Genomic DNA, 12,576 nt, shown 5'->3' on the forward strand with positions numbered 1-12,576 from the left:
GTGAGGGAGGGGTTGGGGAGAGAGCACTAGAGTAAAGATGAGGCCAACAGAGCAAGTATTGAAGAGCCACCATTCCTGAGGGAACAGGGTTTCCTTTCTTCGCAGAGTACTGATTAATCCTCATCCATGCCATTCTCTGCTGGCCATTCCACCCTCAGGGCAGGTGCCTCTGATGGTCCTCATCCATTCCCACTGTCTGTACTTATTTTTATTGGGTGTCTGCTGAGGGTGAGGACCCTGAATTGGCAGTCCTTAGGCCTGCCCTACTATTGCCTTTCCACCTCCCATCTGAGCATTTAAACACCATCTGCCTCTTTTCTGGCATCACTGTTTTCCAGTCCCCTCTGCCCACACCCGCTCTGGCCTTTGTGTAAATAAAAGTCCCCAATTTGGTTACAAAAAAAGTTTCTTTTTTTAAATTATTTTTTATTGATTTTTTTTATTGAGCTCTACATTTTTCTCTGCTTCCCTTCCCACCTTTCCCCTCTCCTTCAACCCTCTCCCAAGGTCCCCATGCTTCCAATTTACTCAGGAGATCTTGTCTAAAAAAAAAAGAGTTTTCTATTACAGGGCAACAAGTTAAGGAAATTATAAGGAAATGTCCTACTTGTTCTTTATATAATCAAACACCACTACCTGCAGGAAGTAACACAAAGGGCACTCAAAGGAATAAAATCTGTCAGATGGATGTTTTCCATTTCATAGAATTTGAAAAATTAAAACACCACACCATTGACACCTGTTCAGGTTTTCAATGGGCAACTGCTTTGAGTTCAGAAAAGGCTGATTCAGTAATCACACATTTACTAGAAGTTATGGCCATCATGGGTATACCTGCACAAATAAAGACAGACAATGGTCCAGAATATGTCTCTAAGAAAATGAAACAATTTTTTTCTTATTATAATATAAAGCATATTACAGGTATACCAAACAATCCTACAGGTCAGGCAGTTATAGAAAGATCAAATCTAACTATAACAAATTATAATAAACAAACAGAAAGGAATGAAAAATGCCCCCAGAAATGATTGTATAATGCTTTATTAACCTTGAATTTTCTTAATGCTAATGAAAAAGGAACAACAGCAACTGACAGACATTGGGTAATAGAAAAAACTTCAGAATTAAATCAGCTGATGTATTCAAGAATGCATCGACCTCAGAATGGAAACCAGGAGATGTGCTACATTGGGGAAGGGGTTTCTCTCTTGTTCCCACAGGAGAAGAAAAGCTATGGATACTGTCAAAATTAATAAAGATTCAGTCTGGAAAAGAAAAACCTCTTGAGACAGATAAATGACAGCTCATTCACAGAGGAGACAATCATACAGATGATAAGAAAGCCTCATAAGTGTTGGAGCAGGGTTCTGTTCTTGACTTTGCAGGAAAATACTCATCTTCAAAAAGTCAAGAGACCTAGGACATTTAGATGCCTAAAGAAGAAAAGATAACTATCCAGAAAGGATGACCAAGCAAAGAGAAATCTGACATATGAGGACAGGTCATCTGCAGGGTAAAATTTCATTACCTGAAATATATATATATCTTGCAGTATAATATTAGTTGTGACTCACTTAAAAATCAAAGCTAACTTTGGAGTTGGACAATGTCTATCCTTCTCTAAATGCAAGAATGTTGTTAAAAGAAAAATTCAGAGTTTCTGTCTCATGTCAGAAGCCATCTGGTATCAGACAGAAAGAAGAAAGAATTTAGAAAAAAAAATTTCTCCATACCTACTTCTGTCTCTGTCATACCTTTCATTGAATATATGTCTATATGAATAATGTTTAAGTTTTCCACAATGAACAATAAATTTTCCTGCAGTAATCTTGGAAGTTTCCAGGAAGAAGATGGGGTCCCACAACAATGACTCCACCTAGTTGATATGATGTCATAATCCTTATAGTACTACTTTAAGGTCAGTTTTGAGTACCAGTTGCTTAAGATGATTCCAACTTGGTTAGCTGAAATGGTGTACCTTCTTACAACATTCTGGCCAGAACTCCAAGTAAGAAGTTCAGAAAAACCCTATCAATTACTCATAGACTATTTACAATTATACCAGACAGTAATCTTGAAACTTAGTTTTACAGGATCCCATAGGAAGAACATCACCACACGATAGCTGGAAGTAATTCTGGAAGACAACGTCCTCTTTCCCAACAAAGTTTGTCCTCGTGGTTAAGGACATCAATTAGGGGTTTATTATAACTGGTATAGGGTTGGGGGTTGGAGTGGAAATTATGTAGGCTCAGGGATCTTCTTTGGAAAAAAAGGGATATTGGATGGGATAAGAGATAGATTAGTGTGAGTGAGCTCACACTAAAAATAATAGTAATAGAGGGAATACTTGTGAGCTATTATTTATAGACAGTTTACATTGGTATAGAGTCTTGTATATTGGTACAAACTCAAATTTTGTTATATTGAATGTGCTCCTATTTCTGTTTACAATATTTGTACACCTATGTAAAGTTATTTTGTCATATTGTATGCATGCATGTTTCTACCTCTGTTTAAAACAATCTGTATATTGGTACAGTTTTAGGATATATTTATCATATTGCACTATACATTTCTATCTCTGATCAAGCTACTTATACATTCCTCACATTTTGAGTTTATTGTCCTCATTTGCTGTACAATCATTTGAAGATGGTTTAATATTCATTCTAATATGAAGTCCTAGTCTTTAAGTTATACAGGAATTTAGTATTATAGGTCAATAGTCATCCATGTTTGTCATACTTAAAGTTAATCAGGTTCTTTAGATACATAGAGATTATATCCACATGATAGGTAATCTTCAACCACTTCAAAGAGCTGTAGAATACGGCATTTAAATAACTTAGGATTTTGTGGACATGAGACATGATTGCTCCTGGAAGCACCAATCTATTCCTGAGAGAATGTTGCAGCTTGTTTTCTTCTTGTCAAAACTGACTTTTGGGGAAAGAACTGCTCCTGCCTCAACCACTGACAAAATGTGCAGTGTCCAGACTGGACAAGCAGGGTAAAACAATTTTTAAAATTTTCCTGCCACTGAAAATGGTCTGTCAGTTACTCTAGACCTTAGCCAAAGTTGGTTGCTCCAACGTTGCAAATGAGATTTTGGGTGATTTCCTAGGTAGTGAGTTGTCTCTATCATTTATTGCACATTTTGGAAGTTGCTTGATTACATTTCCTATCTATTCAAGTAATATTATCTTCCTTCTCAGGTCTTCGATGATGTTGAAGACTAGATAGTCATAATTACTTTCCTGTCATGACTTAGCCAAGCCATTTCTAATACAAGATTTAGATTCCTTAGGATAGGATAGCTATTGAAACATTTAGAATATGTTTCTTGCTTAATGTTGTTCATGCTGCTTATAATTATAATTTTTATATATGTTTGATATTTGTTCTTATTGTGTGTAGTTTTGTGTTAGGTTTAGAACTCTCTTATTTAGACAAAAGGGGGTGGTGCTGTGAGAACTCCTTCAGCCAATGGCCTTTAAGATACTGACCTACTTTGGGTGTAGTTTCTTATACTAAAAATGCAGGCATAAAGTGTTCACAGGCCTTTTGACTGTTGGATTCAGTTCCAGTTCCCTGCTCATGCAGAGAACTGCTGATCACTGCTTTTCTGTGAGTCTACCCCTAAATAAATAAACCTTTATTACACTCCGTTCTGGGCTAGTGTAGGACTATTTTATTATAAACTGCAACAAATTTCCTTAGTTATGATAAAAGATAAATTAGGTATAAAACTTTAGACTAAAAAATAGAATAGATTATAGAGTATTTTCCTTGTCAAATGTATATGGACTAAAGATTATAACTATAATTCTTGCATAATATCTGTTTTGTTATATGTAATTTTATTATGTTAAAGTTAAAACCTTCCTTTTTAATTAGACAGAAAAGGGGAGATGATGTGGTATTTCCCTCTGTATTCTCTGAGCGACATTGGTTAATAAAGAAGCTGCTTTGGGCCTATGACAGGGCAGAATAAAACAAGGTGGGAAATCTGAACAGAGATACAGAGAGAGAGAGTAGGCAGAGTCAAAGAGACACCATGTAACTGCTGAAGGAAACAAATACCCAAAACCTTATAGGTAGACAACAGCCTCATTGTGATAGATAGATAAATAGAAATGTAAGTTGTAAGAGTTAGTTAATAAGTACCTTGAGCTAATAGGCCTAACAGTGTTGTAATTTAAATAAATAAATAAAAAAGGTAAAGGTGCCAGAAAGATGACTTGGTAGCAAAGAGGATCTAGGTTCAATTTCCGGGACCTAGGTTTGATTCCCAGCACCCACATGACAGCTCATAATTGTTTGTATGTTTGTAACTTCAGTTCCAGACGAGTAAACACATACATGCAGGCAGAATACCTATATGCACTAAAAATATTTTAATAAAATTAAATTTTAAAAAGTACATGGCACCTGAGAATTGACACCTGAGCTTCATCTCTGGCATGTGCATCTGTACACATCTGGGCATGCATAAAAGCATGAACATACATGTACTCATGCACAAACCAACTTAAGTTTGGCACTGTTTCCTGATGACACCTCACATCCTGTCCTGGATGTCTACATGGGTCTTTATGGTCAGAACGCAGGCTCTGGAGCCAGCCCCAAGTCTACACTGTCTACGGGCAGCATTACTGTGGTGGTATTGATTTACTACTCATTGTCTCCACTTTGGGCAACCTATAAAACCAACCTCTCTGTCTTACCAGATCTGAGGATGAGGTTCAGTGATCTGTTTAAAAAGCTTAAAACAATGTGTGATGCCCAGGAAGTACCAGTAGATACAGAAGGCTCTGATTATACTGCTTTAAAGTATGTAATATGCCTGGTTTTGCCTATAGCCACCATATATGCAAAAGGTCTCCAAACCATGCACCCTGTCTAGAACTGTACATTGATTTTATGGCCTTCCTGTGTTATGGATTCTTCTTTGGGGTTTGGAGTTGGAGGGACCTATGCCATGAGAATAGCCCAATGTCCACCTTTCCTTGAGGGCTTTGGTTCCCAGTCATCCATTAAATGCTTGGACTTCTCACAACAGCCTCAGGCACAGATAAATCGGTACTTGAGATGTGAGCCTATATGTCTTTTCCAATCTGCAGGAAATGGGGCCATGCTGGTGGGTGTGAATGAAGTCTAACTGTGTCTGCCTCCTGCAGCAGTCTGGGGAGGGCAGGTCCAGGCTACCAGGGGATCCACAGAGGAAGGTTATACCCAGCATGAATGCATTGGCTGCTGCTGAGCGGTCAGAACCAAGCATTTGCCTGGCTTTCCTTCCTCCATGGCCTGCTGTGTCACAGCACAAGGAGGACACATGGGAGGAGGTCAGAATCCCTCAGAAGGAATGCCAGATGTCCCTCATCGTGTTACACAGAACTTCTATAGCCCCTAGTTTGTTTTGTTGGGTTTTGAGGGGGTAGGTGTGTGTGTGTGTTTATATGTATCTGTATCTGTATAATGCATGTATGTCTACCTGTATGTATGTACGTGTGTGTGTGTGTGTGTGTGTGTAGTTCTACTAGGTACACAGAGGGAGATATCAGGTGTCCTGCACTGTGACTCTGTCTCATTCCTTTGAGACAGGATCTCGTACTGAACCCAGCTAGACTGGCTGGCCATGGAGCCCCAACAATCCTGTTTCCACCTTACTCCCAGCCCTGGGGTTACAGGCACTTGGGTGGCTGTCCCCAGCTTTTTATGTGGCTCCTTGGAATCCAAACTCTGGTCCTCATGTGTACACAGCAGGCACCTCACCCACTGAGCCACCCCCTCCCCAGCCCCGCTTTTGACTGGTGTTTTTTGTTGTTTCTGAGACAGTGTCTTGCTATGCAGTCGGGCGGGGGGGGGGGGGGGGGGGATGACCTGAAAGCATATGGAGCAGGGTGGCTTAAACACACTGATCCTCTTGCCTTAACCTTCCATGTCGGGTAATTGTGAGCACTCCACCCTGCTCCCCTGAGACTTCTATAACCTATACATGGAGGAAGAAGCATATAGGGCAGGCTTAGCAGCCCTGAGTTCCAATCCAGCTCTGCAGGCCCTGTCCTGTGCCTGAGAAAAGTGCCCAGCCTCAGAGCGTTGGCCTCTTGTTTAGAAAACATGCGCCGGGCGGTGGTGGCGCACGCCTTTAATCCCAGCACTTGGGAGGCAGAGGCAGGCGGATCTCTGTGAGTTCGAGACCAGCCTGGTCTACAGAGCTAGTTCCAGGACACAGAGAAACCCTGTCTCGAAAAACCAAAAAAAAAAAAAAAAACATGCCAAGAGAGACCTGTCTCATGATGTGGTGGTGGGGATTAAATATCATAAATTCAATTAATTTGTTGACTGCAACACCTGAACACTGCACTTACCTGAGTCCAGCCTGTGGAGGGGACTCTCTGGACTCTGGATTCAGTCTCCAACTGAGCTCTTGGTTTTCCTGGATGATTCTCATTGTTCTCATTAAGGTTGTCTAGGCCCCAGCAGTCACTGCCCTGGGAACCCTAAGTTCTCAAGGTAAGCAAGAACTTCTCTCTCGTAGCCAGCCTACCTGGACTCAGGTCTGTCATCTTCCAGGCATGGGAGAAAGGACCCAGAGTCACTGCCAGGGTGGGAGAGCCCCAGTAGAACAAAGTTCATCAATCCACAGAAGTTTGTCTTTCATCCATCTGGCCTGCATAGGGTTTTGGAACCATCCCATCTGGATGAGTTGCTAAGACCGAGAAACCAAGGACTTTCACCTGATCCTGCGCCCACACTCGAGCTTTGGCAACAACGCCTGCACTAGGGAGCTGTTCCCCTTAATACTGGGTTCAAGTGCTCACCAGTCCTACCTGGGTTCCCAGCCAGGGCCCACAGGCATGCAGATTTGTACCCTCAAGCTGGGGGCTGTTGCACAAATCTGTGTACACGTGTAGGCAACTTCCAGAGTTCCTGTCACCCCACTTACTCACTGCCCAGTGTCTATACCCCACACAGAGGTCACCCCACTTACTCACTGCCCAGTGTCTATACTCCACACAGAGGTCACCCCACTTACTCACTGCCCAGTGTCTATACCCCACACAGAGGTCACCCACTTACTCATTCACTGCCCAGCGTCTATACCTCACACAGAGGTCACCCCACTTACTGCCCAGTGTCTATACCCCACACAGAGGTCACCCACTTACTCATTCACTGCCCAGCGTCTATACCCCACACAGAGGTCACCCACTTACTCATTCACTGCCCAGCGTCTATACCCCACACAGAGGTCAGCCCTGTTGAGATGAGTCTCCGGTGCTTCCCTTCAGAACGGTCTCTCTACTGGATGCTAGATACCCTGTGCTGTTATGTGAATACTTCTATTCCCTCCAAAATTACCTTGAAAGATTAATTTTCAGTGAACTGTGTGTGGTGGAAAGCAAGGTCTTACAGAGGTGTGTGGGTCACAAGCCCACCCCTCTTTCATCAAATTAATGCCACTATAAAGCCAGCTTTCAGGAATGAGTTCCCTCTCCTCTTAGGCTTTTTATGCCACATGAGGGAAGACACACTGTCCTTCCCCTCCAGATGATGCAACATTCAAAACGCTGCATTGAAAACAGAGAACAGGCTCCTCCCCTGCCAGTGCCTTGACCATGTGGCTTCCTGTGAGAAACAAGTATCTTTCACAATTAGTCTGTGGGGCCTTGATCGTGGGGCTTTAAGTCTCTCCCATACGTGGACCAGCCTGCTGTGTCTAGCAGTGACAGTGTTGGCTCTGCTCCTTAGACTGCAGGAGACTTGGAATAGCAGGTCAGACAGCAGTCCTACAACCCATGAGAGTGGTCCCCAACATCAGCAGAGAAGACAGATGTCATGAGATTTACCATGCAAGTAGGCACTGTATGTGACGTATGTTCCGGGAGCAACAATAACAGTAGTAAAGACAGAATAGAAAATAACCATCTTCGAAATGACAACAAACAGGACACATTATCTAAGCACTAACACCTAAGGAGGTGGCTGCCCAGCTCTGGAGGGCAGCTCCTCAGGAGACAGGGGCCGACTTTCCAGGTTGCCTGGTCATCTTCAGTCCTTGTAATTTTTCATCTTTCAGCGCCTTCAGGAATTTATCTGCAGGAGAGCAAAACAGACTCAGCTGTAGCTGGGAAGGCTTTTGTTTTGTTTCTCGGGGTCTTCCTATGTAGCTCCAGGCTGTTCTGGAACTCCTGATCCCTCTGCCTCAGCCTCCTAAGTACTGGGAGGTGTGCACCACCTCCGCTCAAAGGAGGAATCTTCTAACTTCCAGGGCAAGCTTCTGAGAAGTAATTGTGCACAACCCTAAAGTCTCCTTAACAGCCCAAACACATCTAACTCATATGAATGAAAAGACTAACTCTAGGGACGTCTCCTGTGGCTATGCAAAAGTGTATCCTACAGGATGAACTGGAGACCATTCTCATGGCTGTGCCAACCTAAGTTGGTCTTTTTTCATACTTCACCTCCCTGTGTGGCAGAAGGGAGTAATTTAACAGGTGAAATGGTCTTTCCAGTGATATCTGTATTCCTCTAGTAGTCAAATTCAAGCCTTAGAACAGATGGCGAAAAAGGACCGCCTATGGCTACTAAAGCCTGAACAATTGGTCCTTCTGGAAATGCAGTTGGATTTAACTCCCTGGCTGCCCAGTAGAGAAGAATCAGTTCATATTCCAGAGGACTCCTGCTTACACCAATACACTTGGTCAGTTCTGGGGTAGATCCCCAAAACCTGAGTCCTAAGATGTCAGAGTCCAAGATTCTGTCAGAGGGCTATAAGGCATGGGGCCCATGGAAGGGCAGAGGCCAGGGCTCCTCATTGAATGACTGAGGGCCTTCAAGGTTTGGGCAGTTCCTACCATCTCTCCCCACCCACAGACTCCAATTTAAGACTGAATATTGAAGATTAAGGTCTCTAGAGATAGGCAGCCTGTGGTGGGTGAAGTTCCAGACCACAGAAATGTGGTACTGTTGTGTAGGAAGGTGAAGTTTAGGAAGGGGGTACTTCAGGTGTCAAGACCCAGAGGGCGAGCCCTTGAGGGGTGGGGTTTAAGACTAAGGACTTGGATAACTCAGGTGTGTTGAGGCAGGGGTCGGTTGAAATTCAGCACGTGGGTGTCTGGACCTTTGGAGGGCAGATTTTGGAAGTGGGACTCAGGGCAGGGGACAGTCTGGGGTCACATTCTGGCGACTGATGGACTCTAGCGGACAATTAGGGCAGCTAGGGTTGGGCTCGGTTGGCGGTCACGCACAGCGCTGGGAGTCGAAGCCGTCTCCAGTGATGGTGAGCAGCTCCAGCTCCTTAATCCGGATCTCTAGCTCGCACAGCTCCTCGGGGTGGGAGGCGGAGGCGAGCCAGGAGGTCGTGGAGCCCGGGACCAGGGCTGAAGTTGCCATCTCGGGCCCTGGCGGCGGCGAGTAGAAGAAGCGCAGAGGCTCATAGGGTATAGACGCCAGGCCGGACGGCCAGGGCGGAGGGCACGGGCGCTCGCTGGGGGGACCCAGGCCAGGCGGCGGCGGCACCGTGGCTGGGGGTGCCAGAGGCAGGGGTCTGACCCCCGCTATCCCCGCCACCCCGGCCGCCGGCGCCCCGCCCGCCTTCAGTGGCACAAAGAGCTTCTTCCAGATGTTAAAGTCGCTCAGCGGAGACGACGAGATGCCCCGGTCATAGAGCGACGGGAAGTAGAGGGGCGGAGCAGGCCGCTGGCTCATCTTGGGGTTCTGGCTGCCGCGCCGCCCCTTCGGCATCTTTTGAAAGGGTGGCTGCGTGAGAGGAACCCCGCGCCGGGAGACGCGTGCCAAGGCCCCGCGTCTAGGAATTCGGAGATTCCACAGGCCCCGCCCCGACGGAGCGCGGCCCCACCCTTCGCTCTCGCCCCGCCCCGAGAAGGCGGGGCTCTCGAGAGCGGAGGCCCCGCCCCGCGAGCTGGCTGGGCGGAAAGCCAGGTCCGTTTTTGGTCTTTGTTGGTCCCCGCTGCAGCCCTTCACTACTGGCTCCAAAATTACCGTGGCGCACTTTCATCTCGGTTAGGCTCCTCCCAGCGCCCTTCAATTCGATTTCTGCTGCTCTTGAATACTGATACTGCTCCCGGAGTTGGCCAAGTTACGAGAGAAATTCAGCCTTCCTCTCCTTTTATCGGAGAGCGGAAAATATTTCCCAACAGCCGGGTTCTAGCACACTTGACTCATTATTTAGGAAACTGAGAAAATGGGTGGCTGACTTGATCCTCTACAGAGAGAGGAGGAAATTTTTTTTTTTTTTTTTTTTTTTATAAATTTAGCGATACTGTGCAAGATCCTGGAACGGGGGAACCAGTCTGAATTTGTAATGACTCCGAAGCAAACAATTTTACTTTATGAAGTTTAATTCTCTTTCAGACATGTAAGTTATCAGGGGCTGACAGGCAGTTTAACACCAAAAGGAAATCCTCATGGGGCCACCCAAACACCACACCCATTCCTGAGAACTGGATGTTCTGCCCACAGAACAGGTACAGCTCATTTCTATGAAATATTAGTCATTAGCCAAGGGGAGGTCAGTTTCCTTGAGGACGTTCTTGTAATGATCACCAGCATGACTGAACAGGAATGGATGGGGGCCAGGAAGCTCAAACAGCCTCAGCTTCATGAGTGCTGTGTGTGTGCATGTGTGTGTGTGTGTATACATATATATATGCTAAATATATAAGGTGGGCAGCAAAGGATGGAATCTGATATCCAAACTGGTCATTTTGGGCAAGTAGTTTGACTTGGGGGAGAAGCTGTTTTGGTTTTTGAGGTAAGGTAGTCCAAGCTTGCCTAGAACTTTCTATGTGGACCAGGTTAGAGCAGCCCTCCTGTCTCTCTACCTGGTGGAATTAGAGGCAAGCATTACCACACCTAGCGTTGTGCTTGACTTGTAAATCAGTTTTTTTTTCCTTTTTTAAGTTATGGGTGTGCATGATTTATGTGTGCGCATGAATTTATGTGTTTCATAGGCACGGAGAAGCCCACAGAAGTCAGGTGAGGATGTGGGTGCTGGGACCTGTACCAGGGTCTTCTGCAAGATCAATCAGTAAATGCTCTTAGTGAAAGAACCACCTCATCAGAGCTGTTAAGTCAGTTGTCTATAAATTAGAAATAAGAACTCCACGAGGGGGCTGCCTTTGAGATAAGAGTCCTTTGAGATATGAGTCCCTCCTCCACCTCCTACAGTAAACAGCAAATGTAAACAAGATGAGCCTAAGTTAACAATGAAAAGGACAATATGGTAGGTATGCCTAAGGCACAGAAATTTACCCAACAACTCTCCCGCTAACGAAATATCTGTTATGTGCTCCAGCTGCCCGGCATCCAGTTACTTGCGGATGGTCACTAGGCAACAGGGGCACTTTCTGGCTTCTGGCTCACAGAGGGCAACTTTCCCTTTTCCTCCCCTCCCCTCCCCTCCCCTCACTCCCCTCCCCTCACTCCCTCCCCTCCCCTCCCCTCCCTCCCTCCCCTCCCTCCCCTCCCTCCCCTCCCTCCCCTCCCTCCCCTCCCCTCCCCTCCCCTCTCCACAGCTGCATGACCTATTGTTTTCTCCTCCCAGCTCCAATAAATCGTCCTCAAGTTACCCTGTGCCTTGTTTTTAAAATTCTTTCATTTTGATATCAAAAGCCCGTTTTAAAAGGGAACCATGTGTCCTACCATGATAAGGCCAAGGTTGCCTTCATGGCCTCTGGTCTCCAAGTTCTTCTTCTAGCAAGTAGGCTGACTCTTATTGGAGGTTGTTTGTGTCATAATCTAAGGGCCATGCTAGTCTAAGGAACACAAAACAGCCCTTTATTGCTAGTCTGAATTATCCATTGTGCTGGTGTGGACTTGAGGGCTTGGGGAGTCCCACTCCACAATTCCCACTATTTCAAAAAATGTTCTCAAAAATGCAGTTCCAGCCTTTATGCTTGTTTTTCTAGGTACATGTATTCCCGTGTCCTTGCAGAGGTAGGAAAAATTAAAATTAGTGAAACTGTTCATGAAAGTTAACGATTAAACGGGTTAATGAAACTAAAGTCTGTGAGCTAGGCTAGTGGAGTAAGGTGTAAGAAGCTGGCAGATGAGACATTCGAGTAAACCTTATCAACCAGAACAATCAGGTGTGCTAAGCTTGGTCTGCTTCCTCCAACCAGGCTCCACCTCCCAGAGTTTCCAGAACCTCCTAAAATAGCAGCACCAGCTGAAGAAGCAGCAGCCCAAAGCCGAGCCTATGGGGGAATTTCACACTGAAACCTTAACAAAACTGAAAGCTTGGGAATTACATTTGGGAGGTGCAAAGTCCAGGGCAAACTACGGGACTGGGACTCGGGAGTAGAGCAGGATCAACTGTGTGGCCTTCCGCGTAGCCACTAGAGAGGAGATGCTGCTGCCTGGCGTCCATGTGGCTATGCAGTCCTTTTCCTTTGCTTCCTTCGCCCACAGAGGCTGGAGGAAGTAAATACTAGCTCTCCCCATTCCTCTTGCAGCTCACATAGTTACATGGTCCAGACCCAGGCAGAAAGTATGAGCAAGAAGACACCTGCGAGTTTTGTAAGACAGATTTTAATTTCCTAG

General features: G+C 45.3%; 1 protein-coding gene across 1 annotated transcript; it reads right to left on the reverse strand.

Annotated features, from left to right (window-relative positions):
• Positions 1-8,020: 8,020 nt before the first annotated feature.
• C9H11orf91 (chromosome 9 C11orf91 homolog) lies at positions 8,021-9,756 on the reverse strand. The gene is made up of 2 exons (XM_057782029.1): positions 9,261-9,756; positions 8,021-8,106 (listed from the first exon to the last, which is right to left on the reverse strand). The coding sequence occupies exons 1-2, from the start codon at positions 9,754-9,756 to the stop codon at positions 8,021-8,023; spliced, it is 582 nt and encodes a 193-aa protein (XP_057638012.1).
• Positions 9,757-12,576: the final 2,820 nt, after the last annotated feature.

The sequence above is a fragment of the Chionomys nivalis genome, chromosome 9, assembly GCF_950005125.1.
Source record: "Chionomys nivalis chromosome 9, mChiNiv1.1, whole genome shotgun sequence".
NCBI classification, from domain to species: domain Eukaryota; kingdom Metazoa; phylum Chordata; class Mammalia; order Rodentia; family Cricetidae; genus Chionomys; species Chionomys nivalis.